The sequence below is a fragment of the Anser brachyrhynchus genome (assembly GCF_964034855.1).
Source record: "Anser brachyrhynchus genome assembly, chromosome: Z".
NCBI lineage: Eukaryota > Metazoa > Chordata > Aves > Anseriformes > Anatidae > Anser > Anser brachyrhynchus.
Genome location: NC_137697.1, coordinates 52,674,844 through 52,694,971, shown reverse-complemented (window position 1 = coordinate 52,694,971; position 20,128 = coordinate 52,674,844). Strand labels below are relative to the sequence as shown.

At 38.7% G+C, this 20,128-nt stretch overlaps 1 protein-coding gene across 4 annotated transcripts in view; it reads right to left on the bottom strand.

Moving 5' to 3' along the window:
* Nucleotides 1-20,128, bottom strand: part of EPB41L4A (erythrocyte membrane protein band 4.1 like 4A) — a 135,613-nt gene that overhangs the window by 2,447 nt on the left and 113,038 nt on the right. For 2 of the 4 annotated variants that reach the window (XM_080573213.1, XM_080573212.1), the window contains exons 16-22: nt 19,753-19,800; nt 16,672-16,749; nt 11,172-11,291; nt 5,383-5,430; nt 4,672-4,740; nt 3,105-3,215; nt 2,214-2,295 (exon numbers count right to left, since the gene is read on the bottom strand). In XM_080573213.1, coding sequence (XP_080429339.1) covers nt 2,214-2,295; nt 3,105-3,215; nt 4,672-4,740; nt 5,383-5,430; nt 11,172-11,291; nt 16,672-16,749; nt 19,753-19,800 — 556 coding nt within the window. The remainder of the gene's footprint in view (nt 1-2,213; nt 2,296-3,104; nt 3,216-4,671; nt 4,741-5,382; nt 5,431-11,171; nt 11,292-16,671; nt 16,750-19,752; nt 19,801-20,128) is intronic. The other 2 variants (XM_080573215.1, XM_080573214.1) reach the window with 1 other exon arrangement.

Sequence of the window (20,128 nt, the reverse complement as noted above, 5' to 3'; positions counted from 1 at the left end):
CAAACAGCATTCACTAGGAATTAATGGCTACTGTTGTCAGAAGTTCTGGGGCAGAGGGAAAAGAGAGGTGGTTGCAGACACAGAGCGTTGTCACATTAATTCCTTCCAGGGCAATGAATTTAAGCCACATAGTACTGAATAAGAATGGAAATAAACTGATGTGGATTTTGAACAGGATTCAACCACAAAAGTTACCTATTTCTATAAAGACCATAAATATGCTTAGTCTTACGTACACCAACTTCCCACTTCCTGCTGGAGCAAATCCCTACAGAAATACCACAGATAGCTTGTCTTTTTCAATTTCCATCATAAACAGTAATACCTGAAGTTTATTGCCATCAAGGAACAGGTAGTGTGTTAGCTATCCTTACAGTGAAAAACAACTATTTGCTGTTTTAATGTTGTTCTAGCTTATGTTATTCTAACTGCTTACAAGACAAAATAAGATGTGTTGCTGATTATATTCTGTAGTTTCGACACTATGTACAGTATCAGCATGTAGTTTGGGCATAGCCACATGCCAGATGAATAGACATGAAGACTGGTGTGGGAAGAAGACTTATATTTCACATTATTTTGATATTTGAGATTACACTTCTTAGATTTCTAAATAACAATCTTGTGTTGGTAAACACTCATTTATGTTGCTGAACACTAATATAGACTCTTCAGAGGACAATTACTCTACTCTGCAGTGGTGCAGCCACTCGAGCACTGTGTGCAGTTATGGACACCACAGTATAAGAAGGACATAAAACTATTAGACAGCTTCCAAAGGAGGGATACAAAGATGGTGAAGGGTTTGGAGGGGAAGACCTTTCCAGCATGAGGAGTAGCTGAGGTTCTTTGGTTTGTTCAGCCCAAAGCAGAGCAGGCTGAGGGGAGGCCTCATGGCAGCCTGCAGCTCCCTCATGAGGGGAGCGGAGGGGCAGGCGCTGAGCTCTGCTCTCTGGGGACAGCGACAGGACCCGAGGGAACGGCATGGAGCTGGGACAGGGGAGGGTCAGGCTGGGTGCTAGGGAAAGGTTCTGCACCCAGAGGGTGGTTGGGCAGTGGGACAGGCTCCCCTGGGCCGTGAGAGCCTGCCGGAGTTCAAGAAGCATTTGGACAGTGCTCTCAGACACAAGGTCTGGTTTTTGGGTGGTTCTGTGTGGTGCCAGGAGCTGGACTTGATGATCCTTGTAGTCTTCTTCCAACTCCGGATATTTCATGGTTCTATGAATTACAAATCATATCCATTTTACTGAGCAAGCTACTGCATATATATGACCTCCCATTTCCAGCAATGATAATAAAAATCAAACTTAAATAATAATTTTAAAAAATAGTCTAGAAGAAAGGAAGATTGAGGAATCTGCCTACACAAGTTCACTCAGGTTTCTAAAACATAGTATTGAAGTAACAAAGCTTCTCCTAAGTACATGGGAATCCTATAGCATTGCTGGAAAAACCTCCTCCAGGTAAAACAGCAAGTAATTCTCAGAAGAGAAGCAGCATGTACCATTCTAACAGTCTGGAAGCTGCGTCAAAATATGTCTGGCATTTTCTCTTGCATGTTTTGTTTTCCTTTAGCGTGCTTGTATAACAGAACTGCAAGTGCTTTTTGAGTATTTGCTTCTCAAGTTTTGAGTTTAATACAACTATCAAATCTAAGAAATGTTACCCTAATTTATGATAAAAGCTAGTGATTATATTTAAAAAGACAATTCTTCTCCTTTTTAGATTTCAGTGTCAAAAACTATTCAGCATTAAAAAACAAAGAAAGAAGGAAAAAAGAAAAAAAGAAAGCAATTCTTCAAGCCCAAGCAACCAAGAAAAGGTCTAAGCAGAGGATAAACAATTATAGTAGACCATCATTATGGCCACATCTTAAACAAACTTGCGTATTTTAAGAAATCCTGAGAGTTCATTTTCTCCTGTGGAGAACAGGGTATCATCTTAAGGAAGCAGAAAACTTAAACTGAGAAAACGTCCTTCAGCAGCAGAAGCTGGTGTCCAGAGGAGCATATATTACAGAATTCCATATATTAAGAAATATAAACAAAGTAGTCAGACTGCAAAATGTAAAATTTCCAGTCACACTGCTGCTGAAAAAAAATCTCAAGTCAGTTTTAATTTTCACTTAAAAACAAAGACCTAATTTAAATAAAGTACTAGACACCCTTCTGTCTCCAAAACAGGAAAATTGTAGAGGATGCACAAATACTAACCTGTTGAGTCAACTGGATGCTGGGGCCTTTAGCATCTGAGGATCGTGTAACAGGAAGCGGAGGCACCATATCATTTTTGGCACTGGAATTATGATGTTGCAAAGTGAGTATTGCTATAATGAAATAAACTGTAAGCGTGTACAAGAATAATTAAACTGACACAGAGAGTTATATAGGCAAAATCTGGAAGGCCTATCACCTGACTTCAGCCATCCAAAAGCTATCATCTGATTATCCGTAGTCAGTGAGCAGAAGCTTCTTCAGGGCACCTTTTATCCCATCCCTATTCCAGGGCCTCTCTTCTCCTGGTCTACAAAGACAGTCCAACTTCATGGGAGGTGAGTCCTATCTCAAATCATGTACATGCTACACATATCTCAGGATGCCACCTAGCTAAAACTAGTCTTTCAAGCCCCTTGATACAGAGTATAAGTATTACTTCACAAATCAGTCTTTGTTGACTGATCCACCCATTGCAGTACAGGGCCATACTGGAGTTCCTGTGAAACATACTACTACAGATGGCATCTTGACTCTATTAATGATGTACGTATTAAGGATTTGGAAAGCAACTCATGATTTCTTCTCCCTTCAGAAACTTTATGACCTACCACCTAGGAGCGATACAGGCTTTTTTGTTTTGTTTTGTTTGTTTGTTTGTTTTTCCCCTTCCATGTGGGTCAAGCAAGCAAGCCTCTGTGGCCAAATACACCAGAAATGCTGTTGTAGTTCTTTGAGTCACTTAGCTCTGAAGACCTACTATTTACAGGGTTGCCTGAATCCTATGGCAGCAAACAATCACATGTACACCACTTCTAATCTAACCATGAGCTCTGAATAACTTCTGGGCCAGTTTAAAACAGTACATTGCTAATAATCCCATTCACATACTTCACTTCTGACAGAACAGATCTTTCACCATCAGAGCACTGGGACCGCCGATACTGACGGTAACTTCGAGGGGAATGTGAATGCCTAATGCGTATTGGGTCGCCTTGAGTCCTACGAGAGACACAAAATTCAGAACAGTAGCTTAATAAATCAGACCTTCAGCATAAAAACATAAATGCAACTGCAGACTGAGAGATGCTCATACAGTATAATAGGCAGCTTTTTGCACTGGCTGAATTTAAATGGCTAATGCTTTTCTTTTGAGTCTGTGCTTTGCACTTTAAAAGTGCAAAGGTCACAAACTGGCATGCCCACATGTAAGAATGAAACCATTTAATACAGAATGCATTAATATATGCAGCTTTAACATCAGCCCTTTCTGTTTAGTGGTGTTGTGGAAGCACATTATAATGCAAAGTGCAATCCCATTTCTGTCACAGGCAGCTGCTTGCATTAAGACATGCCATCTGTCCTGGTTCCAGTTAGGACAGAGTTAATTTTCCCTCATAGTAGCTGGTAGGGTGCTATGTTTTGGATTAGGGTGAGAAGAGCGCTGATAACATGCTGATGTTTTAATTGTTGCAGAGCAGTGTTTACACCAGGCCAAGGACTTTTCGGCTTCTCGCTCTGTCCTGCCAGCGAGCAGGCTAGGGGTGCAGCAGGAGCTGGGAGGGGACAGACCCAGGACAGCTGACCCAAACTGGCCAAAGGGGTATTCCATACCATCTGATGTCATGCTAAACAATATATAGGGGTGGCTGGCCGGGGTGGGGGGCCGGCTGCTCGGGGATAGGCTGGGCATCGGTCAGCGGGTGGTGAGCAATTGCATTGTGCATCACTTGTTTTCTTACACATTATTATTATTAATACTATTATCATTATCACTATTATTATTATTATTGTTATTATTATATTCCTGTCTTAATAAACTGTCTTTATCTCAACTCACCGGCTTCACTTTCCCGTTTCTCTCCCCCATCCCAGAGAGGGAGGGGGGAGGGTGAGCGAACTGCTGTGTGGTGTTTAGCTGCCAGCCGGGTTAAACCACAACACCATCCCAAATGGGCAATTATCACAGTGAAATAGATGTCTGTTCTTAAGGAAATGGATATGCCCTGGCAGCTACCCATGATAAGCAAGGGAAGAGGGGTTGAACAGGTCAAACAGTGCTTTAGATGGCCAGAACAAAAATTTTAAATGAAAGCAGAAGTTTAAGAAAAAAAATGGACTTGACTATTTGCATTCAGTTCTCCCTGATTCTGTAGTGCATAACATGTAGAAAAGACTGATGGGTAGCATAGGGGGACATATTGAACACACAGGCATATGGGAGGTTCATGAGTGTGTAACAAAGGGAAAGAGATTAAGAGGACTTTTTTTCATAATTGGGAAAGAGAAAATACTAGGTTTTAAAAATAAGAAGTATTCTCACCCAACCCATCCTAGAAAGACATTTGGGACAGATAAGAGCCTAGGGATTACGTGTAAGCCCACTCCCATTTCAAAATAACAGAGTTCACAGTAAAAAGAAGTATATTCACAAAGAAAAATCCTGACATAAACTCACTCTATTTTAGTGTATGGAATTTCTTTCAATTGCTCCTCAGACAGGCCAGATGGATCCACAAGTTCTTTCCTAGAAAGCATTAGGCAAAGTAAAAAAAAATGTAACAGTAATTCCAACTGCAAAATCATTCTTTTTATTATTATTACATTAGGCTAGAAAGATTTACTGAAACAAGCTATTGTCAGCCCTGAAGCTATCTTGACATCAAAATAGGAAACTTAGTAAGAAATGTGTCTAACTTCACCTTCATCACTTCGACTGCATGTCACATCCTGTTCCACCTTCCTCTCACCTCCCTGCAATCTGATCTTGTAGCTTCACAATACATACCAATACTGTGTATTCTGAATGTCATATATACTTTGGAGTAGTTAATCTTCCCAAGTGGTAGTTTTAGGTGTAATAGAATAGAATGCCTCGTCCTAAAAGTGTATTACAAACAAGTATATTTTGGAAGCCCCAGCTCTAAAACACTGCATTTTTCTTTATAATTCATCGACATGTAATGGTCATCTGTATTCAGTGGTCTGCACTTGTAGAAGATACTCTTCTACGAGATACTCTTCTACAAGACATTTACACCTGTATACTGTATTGTGGCACACAACCAAATCTGAATGTAATGCCTTGTAGGCACAGTGCGAGGGATGTGATTAACTACATGAGAGGCACTGCAGCAGCTACTCAAGACTCTATGAGGACCATACTTACTGAATATGTTTCCAGAGTTCTTCTTTAGCTTGTACATCTGGGCTTCTCCTACAAATACCAACAGAGAAAGGTTGAACTGTGAAAACTGTCATCTGACATATCACTGTCAACTGACATATCGCTGTTCCATAACCAATTTTAAAAGCACAGCCTACACAAAAATCATGGTAAGTGTAGTCCACCAGCGACTTCTATTTTAAGGATGGTTATCTCAGAAAAAGCATTAAATTTCATTGCTTCATTCTAACTGAAAAGTAAATTCTTCTAATCTCCTGTTCCACAAACCTTCAGCAAGAATATGCATAAAATATAAATGACAGAAGAGCTTCTCTTTGCAACTCAAAGCAATGCCCAGCTACCACTATCCCCTTATCCAGCTGAAGACAGCCTGTCCTGGAATAACACCTTTGTAAAAGGCCCTGAGAAATATCCTGTGGCCCACAGAGCCCTTTGTGGGCAGGAGGAGGGACAGACCATGCCAGGCTGACACAGCAGTGATCAATCCCTGGCCATCCCCAGTGAGTACCAGTAAAGAGGACCTGTTCCTCTGCTGCAGCCACTGTACAGTCCCTGCTTTCTGGTCATTTTCAAGTAAGGTTTCTACTCAGTTTATTTAACTTCGCGTTGTCTGGGCCAAAAATAAATAATAATAATAGTAACAACAACAGCAACTTTTCCCACCTTCCTCCCCCCAAATATATTTTAGCAAGTATTTCATCCATGGACAAATTACTTAGCTGAAATTGTAGTTTCTGTGTTGCAGACATGGAGATGTAGCAAAGCAAGACTGGATGGCATGCCTCATTTTTTCCATGGAAATACAGAAAATACTGCCTTCAAATGGGATACCCGTTCTTTTTATTTTCCTTATTCTATTTCATCACGGGATTAGTGTGAAACCCCCACTGCTGCTGAAGTTAAACCTGTAATTCACCAAAACCACTCAGCTAACAGGTTAAATAAGCACTCTTACACATTGGCAGGGCCTGGATTTGCATGGAGCAGTCAGATAACGCTTTCACTGGGATTATATAAATGCAGTGCAGACAGCTAGACTGTCCTACACCATCTGAGATGTGAGAGATTCAACATCTAAATGAATTCAACATGCACAAATGCTCCCACTGAAGTCACAGTTTCTCATTGATTAAGTCTTACATCATCAGATTATAAAGTTTTTTGTTTTTTGTTTTTTTTTTTTCTTTATACAAAAAAGCCTGTCATAGTCAAAAATGCCTTTGGAGTGAAATACTCCAGATTTCAATGAAGATCAAGAAGGAGAGTAGAGTTCTGCCTTTTAGCACCTGCTAAATTGGCTACCCACTGCCCAGTGACAGAGCCATATTAGCAGAAATTCCAAACTGTACACTGTAGCTAACAGTTTCATTTTTTTTTTTTTTTAATTTATTTCACCATTACTATGTTTGGCTGATTTCCCAACCTCACTTTGAGAATAATGTTCAGAGACATCTGTATTTCAGTAAACGTTTCACAGTTGGTGTAAAGGCAGATTACTTAGAGATGGTTATTTTTATTATTATTATCATTCAGATTGTACAGGTGTAGATGTACTGGAAGAAATTAGTTTAATGCTTTATAAATACCAGAGAGAGACAAAATGGTGAGAAACAACTTTACACTTATGATTCCCTAATGGGACTAATACAAACTAATCCATAACCCTCCTGGGCTTCGAGGAGGGACGGATGCCCAGGCAGCACTTTGCAGCCAAACCCAGAAAATTCCCATCCTTGCTGGACCAACCCACCGCCCGGACTACTCAGGTCCTCATGATGGCAACAGCGACAGCCAGAAGTAGCTTGCAGTCTGATTTTTATTAGCACTCAGAGGTGTTTGTAGCATCATGTGCTCATATTTATTATAATGTATTATTTCATTTTCTCAGGCTCTCACGTCTCCCATGTCTCCTTCTCCCTTCCTGTTTTTCCTGTTTGTGTTTCCTTCTCCTTCTCACACTAGTCCATATTGTTTTTAACTCCCTAATGCAGCAGCTTGGTATGCAGTGGCTTTTAATAGCCATTTTCACCCCTCAGTTTTTAATTGATTCCTCCTTCTCTACAACCCCCTGCTCACAAATTAGCAGCTGCAAACTCTGTATTCACCCTGGGGCTGGGAAGATAGGCATCCTCTTCTGTGACTGAATAATCAGGCAGTGGGGAATGTGAAAGCTCCCTGAAAAATGCCAGCTTCTCCAGGGAGGCTTTGTCATGCTTACAAAGCTTCAGTTTGCCTGAGGAAGCAAAGCCTCAAGGTCACTCCCAAACCCAGGACTCCCACACAGCAGGGCATTGTGCACACCACCAACCCATCTGATCATGGAAATACAACTGTTCAGGATGTGGCCGTAGGTCTCACAGTATCACCAAATATCATATAAAACCTCACCAGCACTAAGAAATAATAATCTGTGGACCTGTGTGGGAAGTGAATGATTAAATAAGAAGCCACCTTCATTTCTCCATTCTCTAGGAACTGTGCCTCCTGCGGCCAGCTCTGGGTGCTTAACTCTGTGATCTCCACCATCTCTCTCTCCTCCTTTTCCTTCTACCCCACAACAACACTGATGAGGAAGCCACTGCTGTAAAATACCTGTAGCTTCAAATATGGCATCCCACAAAGAAAAAGAAAAAAGTACAAAGGAGAACAACTAAACACAATCATTCCTCAAGCAAATGTTTTTAGGTATTCTCATCATAACATTATTTATTTTCCACATGCTTAAGAAGTGTTACAATACTGGGATAACCTCACAGCATTTATCTGAGTTAACTCCCAGCAAAAGAATATTCAGAAGTATGATACAGGTCAAGTATCTGAATAGAAGCATTTTTCTATGAAAGGTTTGTTCCTGCTTCCTTTGAAGGTTGCAGGATCATTATCACTCCAAAATGAAGAAAAGCCTATAAAAAGAGTGGTCTTGTTAGGGTGTAATGTAGGTATTGTGATAACTGCATTGGAAATTCATGTTTGTATAGCACTTAGTAAGCCCGTGACATTCAAGCCAGACCACAATCCCTCTTTCATGTTGTTTTCACCTTTTCTATTGTGAATTGTTTGAGAACTCACGGCTTGGAAACATAACATATACACAGATTGTCCTATTGCAGTATCCGAATCAAGTTTCAAACACACAATGGCTTCTGGACAATTAGTTCACTAATCGAATTCTCTAATGTGCAAGAAACCTAGTGGGAATTCCCAGTAAGTGGTGAGTCTCTGGGGTTTTTTGTTTGTTCTTATTCTGTTTTTACAAGCTCAAACAACCCTGCATGTTAATAAGGTCTACATTATTTTCTGTATCTGCATCTGCACCCTCATTAATATTTCAGTTTGATTCACAAATGGTAAATTTAAATAGCCGTGGAATTTTAATGGCCATTCTTAATTAAAAAAGCCCTTTGGCTACACAGATGTTTTACGTGAACTCTTGAAAATAAACCCTGTAGAACTAGAATTGGGAGCTCTCTCTATCTGCTGATTCTTTTACAAGAAAGAAAGGTCAATTTTCTTGTCAACTATTTTTATTCCTGAGACCAAGGAGACACCAACCCCCACCATCACTAATGATTAATATTGCTCATAATCAAACAAATGAAATGCGATGCACCAAAAACAATAAAAACATTTCAGCCATTACTTCACACTTCCAAAATGAACCTCTAGTTAACCTGACTGTAATAAGGAACTTGATGTGAAAGACTTATTTGTATTATTAAAATGAAGGTTTTGTAGCAGTTGTTAAATGTGCAGATTGAAGTGACCATATGACGAGATTTAAAAATAAAAATACCCATACCCTACACTCTAAGAAATCAGTTGTTTCCCCTGCCTCTGACCTGCATCCAGTCATGTAAGCAAGCAGCTAAGCCAAATTAAATTAAATAACTGCTCTTATAACCTAATGCAGCTAAGGCTTATCCATCTTATTTGATTTGGCCATTCAAATAGTTAAAGGCCTTTTACTGAACTTTTATAAAAGCCCTTTTTAAAGGAATTCTCTTTTTACTTTTTCAGCTCATATTTTCATAGATTAAATATCTATTAATTATCTATGCCATGCTTGGGGGCTTGGGCTTGTTTGGGTTTTCGTTTTTTGCTTTTTTTAACTGAAGAATGAGATAAAAGGGAGGAATATAATCATTATTAACACAAGGGAAAGAAATGAGGAATCATACAAAATCTTCAGGACTTTCCCCTTTCTTTGTATTCTCTAGGATCTTCCCTTTCTTTATAAAACAGTATATGTTTACAGTTTTTGCTAACAGTAATTTAAATGAAATATAACCCAGAATGTCACTGTGCTCGAAAATAAAACCCATTTCATAACCGTATTTAGCCACAAGAGGGAGCCTGTGCTGTCCAACAAATGACATTTACTTGGCACATGGTAAAAGAGAAAAAAGTTGCCTATAAATTTAATCTAGGCATTATAACTGAGTGTATTTCCCAGTTTACAGCACTTTACGCATATAGTAAAAAAAAATAAAATCAAAATTGATCACCTGTATTTATTTTGTGGTGTCCATACAAGTGAGTTTTAATATTTCTGATTTTTAGTAATACATGATTGTATATGATTGTATAATTGCACCTAATAACATTTTACTTTTGTGCATGTGAAAGTGAACAAGTCTGTACAAAACCAGTTAAAGCAGAAATTCCAACATTTGGAATTTTAATGACAAATAATCTTTCTCATAAAAAGATGAAAATTTTAAGCTATGAAATGAGATAGAAGTGAGTTTCAGCACCATGGGTAACTGAGAACAGAACTCAAGGGGATTTTAATACCAGAAACTTCAGTGCAGATTACAGCTTCAGTAGGTAAGAATGAAATAGTTTATTAAGGCATTATACAGGTTCTGTTGGTCCAGTCTTCACATGAAAGAAAAAGTTAAGACATTAAAGGGAAGTGTCTACCTAAGCGTGCTATAGAGGTCACATGTTATGCCATCAGCATCAGAGCTCGGCAGTTCATGTATTTTAGCCAGGCAGTGAGGATGGGGACAGAGTTTCAAAGATCGCTCCCTCTTGCCTTCTCTCCCAATGCCTCCCTCCCAGCTGCTCTTCTTGCCCTGCCCTGCCATACCCTCTGCTTTGGATGGCAGATTAGGCTGGACACAAACACAGTACAAAACTGTTTGTCTATACCCCAAAACATGCCATTAAAACACATTAAAATAAGCCAATATTTTCATCAGTTTGATAGAAATTATTTTACAAGCTAACAACTTTGCCATGTCAAAACCAGCTTTCAGTAGGACAGCCTAGCAGCATCGCTCCATCATGGAAGTCCTGATATCGGGATGCAATAAAATCAGTGGCTGATAGGTACTAATGATAATTTGACAAGGAGGCATCAGTAGTTGGTCTCACCTGGAACAATCCTGCAGACTCTATTGATTTAAGACGCATACACACACTTCACAAAAATTCCTGCACCTATCACACAAAATCTGAATGTTTTCCCAGAACCAGGAATCACTGCGCTCATTACGGAGCTAAGCATCCAGGACTTCATCCAAGGTAATGGAGTGAGTTACAGTTCAGGTGTGTTACAAAGCCCCTTCTCTATTACTCATACCTTGCAATTCAAATCACTATGGTAAGGGAGTTAGACCTCAAAGACTAATCTGCTAATTTAAGGATGTGCCACATGAAGGTTGCTGCTCCTCAGCAGCTGAGAGCAATAACCATGCTGGAGATATTCCTCCTACATTTTAACGTGCCACAGCAGCCTTAATTTTCATGTCAAAGTGGGTACATACGATCGAGATCTGTGCCTGGATCGCCGGTAGTTCGGATCTGCCTGGTTTTTCTCCTTTTGTCGACGAAGCACAGCTTCCCACTGAGGACCTGAGTCAACCATGTCATTCTCTTGCCGTAATCTGCAAAAGAAGTACAAGGAGTTTAGTCTGAGGTCTCCAAGACAGGATGCTCAGAGGAAGAGATGAGTTGTTTTTTTTTGTTGTTGTTTTTGTTTTTTTTAATCTCCACTGAAATCCAGCTCCTGCAATCAAATATTTTTAATTTTTACCTTGCTTAATTTTAATTAATCTTCCCAAAGTACGTAAAATGCAAGAACCCACATAAATGGAAACTCACTAATTTGCTACCTAGAAACAGCTTAAGTGAAAAAAATTAATCAATCTAAGCCATTAAAAACAAGCCTACAGCTCAAATTCAACCTGTCTTCCCAGCCCAAACCAAACATCTGGATGTTTTTCCTTTCTCACTTAGGTGTTAATGTACACCTCATCTACAGCAAATGTAAGCCTGATATGCTGACACAAAGCTGTCATACAACTACGACTCATTCACCTCCTTTGCCACCTTTTTACCACTTTGCCTGGTAACCCTTCCCATCAGGTGCTTCTGGTCAAGGGAACATGCACACTGCCCTAAAAAGAAGGATAATCCCACCACAAAGGACACACAGTTAATCTCCTTGTTTTATTGAGGTGACAGAGGGAGGCAAAAGTAAAAATGGGGAGGGGAGAAGGTGTTAAACTCCAGCCCTGCCTCCCCAGGGTGGATGGGTGGAAGCAGGACAGGACAGCATCCCATTCAGAGGTGCAGACAAGCCCATTCCTCAAGCAGTAGCTGAACTAACAGGGCATGAAAATCTAAATTCTGTGAATCACATCGTAACATTAAAATATCCAAATTCTTTAGAACTATGATGTTCCAGTGCTAGGCATTTTCAGATGTGATTTTTTATTTCTTCTAAAGCCATGAATCCATTACTGGAATGTAGTAAAGATTAAAACGAATGTAAAAATCCTGTAAAGTCATCAAGTTCAACAGCAGGCTGAATTAATTCTACAATGACATGACTAGTCAGGACAATCAGTGTGACAGTGGCTGGTCATTCAAAGTTCTACAGAATCTTCAAGGTTTTAGGGTTGCAGATACATCTGCTTCTGCTGTGACAAAATGATACGTTGGGACAAATGAAACTTAAGTTCATTTAAAATTTAAGTTCATTTAAAATTTAAATTCTATTTGAATTCAAAATTCAACAAGGATTTAAAAACATTCCTGAAAAATATTACTGCAAGAGTAGGTTGCCTGATAAGACAGTATGACTGGCATACTGAAGAAACCAGAGAAGTTTAACAATAACAGGAAGACTGTAGGTAGAACAAACAAACCATCAGATATGAGTGAATTACCTGGTGGAGACAATGCAAAGTATGCTGTTGTTGTTGCTCTTCAGTACATAGGTACCTTTCTAGTTGAATTTTGAATAGTATCAGGCTGAACTGGCTAAGCAGGCTGCTGCTTTTCCTTTAATCTGATCTTCTCTCACATGCATAATGAGTTTTGAGCTAGATTCACAACTACTGTAGCACCACAACTCTACTAAATGGCACCAACCATCTGGGGTAGACAACAACATCAGGTTTTGATTTCTAAGCAGGTCTTTTTAAACCTGTAATCTGGTTGCATGGATTAACATAAGCATCTAACTAAGGTTTTAGTAGAAGAACTCACACGGCGACAAGCAATGAATTGTGATTTTCATCCTGAATAATCCAATTTGTGGGGACAGCAATCATCCCACATGGTATAAACAGTATCAAATGCCTCACACATACGGCTGTTGCTTAAAAAGTACCACCGTATCACAGCAGACCTCTGTTAGATGAAGATATGAGGCAATAAGGCTTAATTTTGCAGCTGCAAAAAGGTACTATGCTCACATTTAACTATACAAAGGATGACCAAGGTAACACAGCCTCTACATAAAATACATGACTTAGATTAAATGATCAAATCATAATTATTGAGGGGTAGAATATTTAGCACTCTGACAACAGAATTGACAACCCATATAAAACTGTGAAGAAGTTTAACTCAAAATCTAATTTTCTATTTCGAAGTAGTTTTGATAGAAAAACATTGCCCTTGTACTCCATTACAAATTCCCATTCATTTTTTTCACATTTTTCTCCCACATAGTAACAAATTGATCAATGTCTTATAGAAAGAAAATTGTTCTCACTGGCATGTGAAATAAATTGACTTAAGATCAATGGCTATCACAGGGACAAACTGGGCACTGTCAGCAGAAAGACTGTATGTGATGGTAAAATGGAAAGCTAGAAGACTATTATCACTCATCTATTGATGTGGAGATGTTTATTCCCCTTTTCAAGGTGATATGAAAGCAAGCTACGTTTACCCAATGATAAATTCCCTTCGTTCTTAAGCCAAGCAACTTGACTCCTGAAATTACATTCAAATTATTTCAGAATATAATTATCATCTATGGTCAGTGTACAATAATGAGTGGCTTGTTGGCAATATGAAGGTGAAAGGCAGTCTTAGCTGCAGTGACCATGAGATGGTGGAATTCAGGATCTTGATGTTGGGAGAAGGGCAAAAAGCAAGATCACAATAGTGTACTTCAAGAGAGCAGACTCTGGCCTCTTCAAAGATCTTCTTGGAAGAGTACTGTTGGATAAGGCCCTGGAAGGAAGAAGGGCCCAAGGAAGCTGGTTTGTATTCAAGAATCACCTCATCCAAGTTCAAGAGAAGCCCATTCCAGTGAATAGGAAGTCCGGAAAAAATGCCAGGTCTGTGTGAATGAACAAGGAGCTCCTGCCAAAAACTCACATACAAAAAGGAAGCATAGAGAGATTGGAAGCAAGGACAGGTAACCTGGGAGGAATGCAGAGACACTGTCTGATCTGATAATCCATTCCCATCTTTCCTGTAGGCCCCCTTTAAGTATTGGAAGGCCATTTTAAAGTCTCCCTAGAGCCTTCTCTTCTCCAGGCTGAACAGCCACAACTGTGTCAGCCTATATTCATAGGAGAGGTGCTTCAGTCATTTCAACCTGCTCTAGGTGTCTGCTTGAGCAAGGGGGTTGGACCAGATAACCTCCAGAGGTCCCTGCTAGCCCCAGCCATTCTGTGATTCCGTGATCTTCATGTAACAGATTTTCTAAGTTTAGTCAAGTAGAAGACTACGCTTCAGTACATCTTGTTTACCAGTATAACATATTTATATCCACAAAACAAATTTTGACCATAGCATTTAAAAAAGACATATTTCTTCTGTGTTGTAAATACGCTCACCGTAGGTTCTTCATCATAATGTAAATATTTCCTTAGGATAAAACATTCATATGCTGCAGTGAAACCTCAAAGATTGAGATCGAGTAAAGAATTTACCCCTAATCTTTTTCTACTGTTTTACCTTTAATAGGTCTCACCTGCAGCTCTGTTTTTCTGTGATAATTTGTTTTCATCTGATAAAAAGTTCAGTGATCTCTTCCCATGTGAACAATATATTCTACTCTTCTATGATCAGAATCAGATTCTTTTGGATAACATGAGTATTCAGTCATTTTATTCCAATACAACTGTAAAATTTTGTGTTAGCTTTTGCCAGGAAGCCAGTTATCATAATGGGAAATAAATTAGTATTAATCCATGCAAGAGATAAAATTGAGTAACAGTACTTGGGAGCCTCACTGTATTGTCCCATCTAATCTTGTTAGGGCTGGCTCACCACTGCTGACCGGAAAGTCATTCAGTGCCCCTGTGCCCTTCCAGCTTATTGTATTCCTGCTTTGGCTGCTAACAAAATGCAGGAATTCATTATAACTGGTGGTTTTTCTGTACCTGCTGACAGGGAACAAGTATCAGAACTTCCGCTTATTTAAGTGCTTGTTTACTTTAGCACTGATGACTTTTGATCTGATTGGATTTCAAGTGACCACCAAAGAGCAAGATGTGATTCAACGTTAATATTTTAAATGTATCTTACATTTCTGAGATTGTAAAAAAAAAAAAAAAAAATACACATCCATCTACACAAATGATTACTCTCTTTAATTGTAAGATTTTTTTCACAAACAGAAGAGAGGTTGGTAAAGGCCCATTTATTCTTCAGAAAACAATAAGCACTACTTAATCCTTCCAATAATTTAATTTTTATAATGCAGAAAGCTCTTAAAAACATTTTTGTGGTCAGCCTCTAATTTCCTTTACTTGCTTGTGAAACTCCGAGAACAAGAAGTTTCACAGGAGAAAAAAGCTGACAAGTGTGTTCTATGAGAAATTAATACAAAATACTATTTACCGACTGATCACTTAAAATATGCTCAGCATTTCATTCAAACCTCAGAGTTCAGCTGGAAAACAAAACTTCCATACACACTAGTTTACCAGTTTAGCTGAGTGTCTCCAGTCTGATTTAAGCCAAAGAAATCTCACGGCTCAGCTATTCTTTCTACTAGTCCATTCCAGTGTCACTGATTTTACAGAACCCCTGTAACTATTGGAAGTTATGCTTAAAATACATATTTCTGTAGGACTGTTTTAACATATCTAGCACATAATTATTTCTAAGAGCTTCTGAACATCTGAAATATCTGAAACATCTGAAAATAATTTATCACTCACAGTATTGCAGGTGAAACAGTGGGGAACTATGGCAGCCCATGCAGACAGCTATTTAGAAAACTTGCCTATTAAATGATTCCTCTTTTGTGCAGTTAGAGTCCTCTTATGCATTATGAAGAAGTTATATGTGTATTTTTAAAATAAGTTTTCACTTATCTGAGTAACACTCAGATGCTGTTATCACAAGTGCAACATAAAAGTGGCTCTAAAAAAAAAAAGACTTTTTTTCCTAAAGTAAATCACTTGTTATTGCAACTTCTTACCAGCAACAAGAAAAATAGAACATAAAAAAAAGAAAACTTGCTAGCATCACTTAATATTAACTGCTGTTAATGGCACTGTACACATTTTGGGTTTAGGAACACACTTTACATTTTAGAAAATAAAAATATTTACACAATTAAATGCATGCATTTAAAAACAACACAAAGTTTCTGATCCACTAAAAAATATTTTGTCAATTTGCCTCAAAAGCATATTTTCTGCTAAAAACCTGTATTTGATATTTTTCAGGTGTTAAAGTATATGCTGTGAATATCATATCATTGCCATTATCCACTTTATGTGCATAAATATTGCAAGCCTTTTATAAATACGTCCAGTATTTGATTTTGCAGTTCATCAATGAGATCTTGCCAAGCATCAGGAAAGTGTGGATTTGTGACGTATACCTATAGTGTATATGTGATTTGGCAATTCTCTTTCTTTTTATTCGAGCAAGAACCTTAAGTTGCCTAAGGAGAACAGTATACTTGTAAAGCATTATTTTTTTATTAGGGTTATCTCAGGAAAGTCCATTTTCCATTTGTTTGTGTTTAATGTTTCTCTCTCTAAATTATGCAATGGTCACCTGTTTCTCTTCTTCCGATGTTCTCTGTTGGAATTTTCTGATTCACTGCCACTACTGGTGTTACAACGAGATCGCGATCTGGAGAGGAGAAAAGCAAGATTTAAAGATCAATTTATCCACTGACATGTCAGAAGCACCAACATTCTCAACAAGGAATGGACAACACTGAAAAGATTATTAGGAAAATAAGAATTACAGGAGTCTACAGGGCTTGTCTACACCTGAGAGTCATAGTATCTTTTTCTTATTAATTGATCAGAAATAACTGCTTCAAAGGTAGTGCACCCAGAATGCAGTGACAGGTGAGTGCTCCTTTCCTTTTAAATCATTGTACTGTATTTTTAAAAATTATTTTATCTCTCAGTATTCTCTGTGTATGTGCCACAGTGAAATGTTTCTAAAAAATAGCTTCTAAAAAGCTCAATCATTTTCTTAGTGTTTGGTGGTCTGGATGAAACACCACTAACACTGAGTTTCTTGCAGATCTTTATAGATACTGAAAGGCTGAAGTGCACAGAGTGGCAGGTGTGTGTATCGGCACAGCTTTGAGATGACCCCAGGCACAGCTACAAAGATGATGCACCACGTGAGGAAAAAATAAGTATAGCAGTTACTTCAGCAGTTACCTCTGACTGCGGAGCTTCAAATGGTAAGGTGACATTTATGGCTCTGATTATTTACTACTGAAAAAGACTGGTGGAACAGGCTAATACAAAAGTAGACAGGTAAGACTGAGAGCTGAGCTTCAAGAAGAAAATGGGGATGCACCTTCCTGCAGGCAAGTTCCTCTCAGTACTGAGAAGTGATCAGCAAATACTACCTGAAACTTTTAAATCCCTGATTGCCACTGATCAAGATTTTGGAGCAGACAAACCAGCTGTCAGGGCCTTGGTCCTAGAAACTAGGACTCTATTACCATACCACTGGGCTTGGTCCTAAAAAATGGCACTCTCATCAAAACCTTTGGACCATTCTTTAGTGTCATGATGCTCTCAGCTTCTCAAGAAAGACACGTTTCTCTGTGATATTAATGGGAAAAGTTTACCAATATTAATGCAGAAAAATGTTACCCTGAAGGAAGGAAAGATTAAAAGACAGTGTCCAAAAGATACTGGCTCAAGAACATTCAGACAGTTCAGAGAGCAACACATGCACTAGAACTGCAGCAGACCTTATGTACCCAGAAGTACACCTTTCTCTTCCCCTCCAAACCACCCCAAATTTTATCAGATATCTTATAGCATCTAATCTTGACTCTCAACATCAACATGAGAGCAATACTTTTTTTTTTAAATACTTTTTTTTTTTTAAAAAAAAAAAAACCTTCCTGGTCAGAGCAACACTGTTCTTTCACGTTTCAAGTATTTCCTTGCTCTGATTTAAACAATTTATCCTAAAAAGTTCCAAGGAGGAAAAAAAAAAAAAAAAAAAAAGCATAGCAGGAGAATTGCAAGATAAAACACCCTATTTGCTCAAAATCAAGATAAACATTTCTCTTGCTTTTCAGGAATGAAAATCTGATCCACTTTTTGGGTACTGCACATCAAATTACCTTGTGTTCCCTGTCAAGAAAGCACTTGCAAAGACAGCAGGACTGCTGAGCTGCCAGCTGAGTGGCAGCTTATTCATGCTAGGTGTCAGAATACTGTCTTTCACTGCATATCAGCTTTTACTGAAGTGAATAAAATACTTTTTTTTTTAATGATGATTTACTAAGTCGGGTGCAGGAACACAAGCTAATCTTGATTACAAAGCAAGTTTCATGATTTTTCTCGTGGTCGTGCAATATATTTGATATTTTTAAGGGTGGTATACATGCATGGTCTGACATGTGGATCAAGAAAGAGGGAATACTCAGTTACACAAGAGAGGCAGAACATACACAGCCCAGCAGGGGACTTAGGGATAGGATTGCTATTTCAGAGAAAGAATTGACAGAGAGGGCTCATATTCAGGTGCAGTCCTTTTTTGATTAAAATGTGAGGAGGGTAGTCAAACTGTGCGAAAGTTCAGAATGTCTATTCCTATATACAATAACAAATCTGTACATTTGTCATGTACAGCCTTCAGGAAGAGGTCCCTTCTGAGTAATGGGGTTCCCACAAGAGGTGCCCAACTAAATCCTCTCTGCTTTATGTTCTGGACCTCCACCATGGGTGTATCACTGACAGACTGAAATGGTTACATCCTTCAAAAAAATAATCTGTTATCTCAGGTGCAAAGTACATGAGCTCTTTCCCTGACTTCCTGTGATTGTCCCTGAGATGTTTATGTCTCTGCCAGAGCTCCTTTCCCATGCTGGAGTGGTGAATCAGATCCTGGGAGTGCCTCCTCTCTTTCACAGTCTTCAAGAGACTCAGACACCAAAATGTACTGCACTGTGTCCCTTTTCCAACAGCCAGGACAGGAACACAGGAGCAAGGAGAAGTGCAGCACAGAATCAAAGCAGGCAGATATGGTACTGGAGAACTTCAGATGCAAAGTATCTGACAAAAGCTGAAGTTATGGAAGGGCAGTTATGACTTTACACCAGCATTCCATTTGGAAGTGTGACATCCAGACACAATTGCACAGGAAAAGAAGTGAAGTATAACACAAAAAGTCAGCAAAAATGTGTAAAACACACTGAGAAGACTGTATGAAGTTTAAGCAAAAGGGATATGCCTCTGTATCCACTTTTTGCAGGGCAATTAATCTCAAATGACAATGCACTTGCTTTCAAAACAGATGAATTAAGTGGACTGGGACGCTAGAGAACTCAAAAACTGCAAATGCAAAATCCAAGAGCTCAGACTTCTGCAACTGACTTTCAAGCTGCAGACAAGCCTTTACTAAAGTTCCACGAACTATTTCTATTATGGTAACAAGTAACAATGTGCAAGGTAGCTTGTAGGAATCTGTGCTGTGATAAAGTTATGTTACAAAGCATTGGAAAGAAAAATGTAAATGAATGGAACACAATAAGCATTTTAAACATTCTAGAGGATGAAGGACAATGAAGGAAGGGAGGGGTTACAGGGAACTAAAATATGATTAGTACTTTTGCTATCATTTCATAACTGCTATAGTTTATATATTTACCTTCTCCTTTGCTTTAACTCTGAATCTTCGCCACAGTTTTGGGTTTTCCTATGATATTAAGGAAGTTTTAATGAAAAACCACTGGGTCACTTAACACAAATACACAGAAGTTCCCACCTTTAGTATAGCATAGGATGTAGAAAAAAGGCACATGCTTGTTTTAAACTTTTCAGGGCAACTCTACAGTAAGTTTCAAAGGTATGATCCCATTCAAGCTCCCATTACAAAAGCCTGAGTTGCAAGGTTGAGCACGGTAAACTGGCCTTTAGAGTTTCCTACTGTTTCTAGCATAGCAAATCCTGATGTTTTCCTCTTAATTCCAGTTAAGAGAGCATAAAGAACACAGCTATTTTTATTAAACAGATGAAAAAGGAAA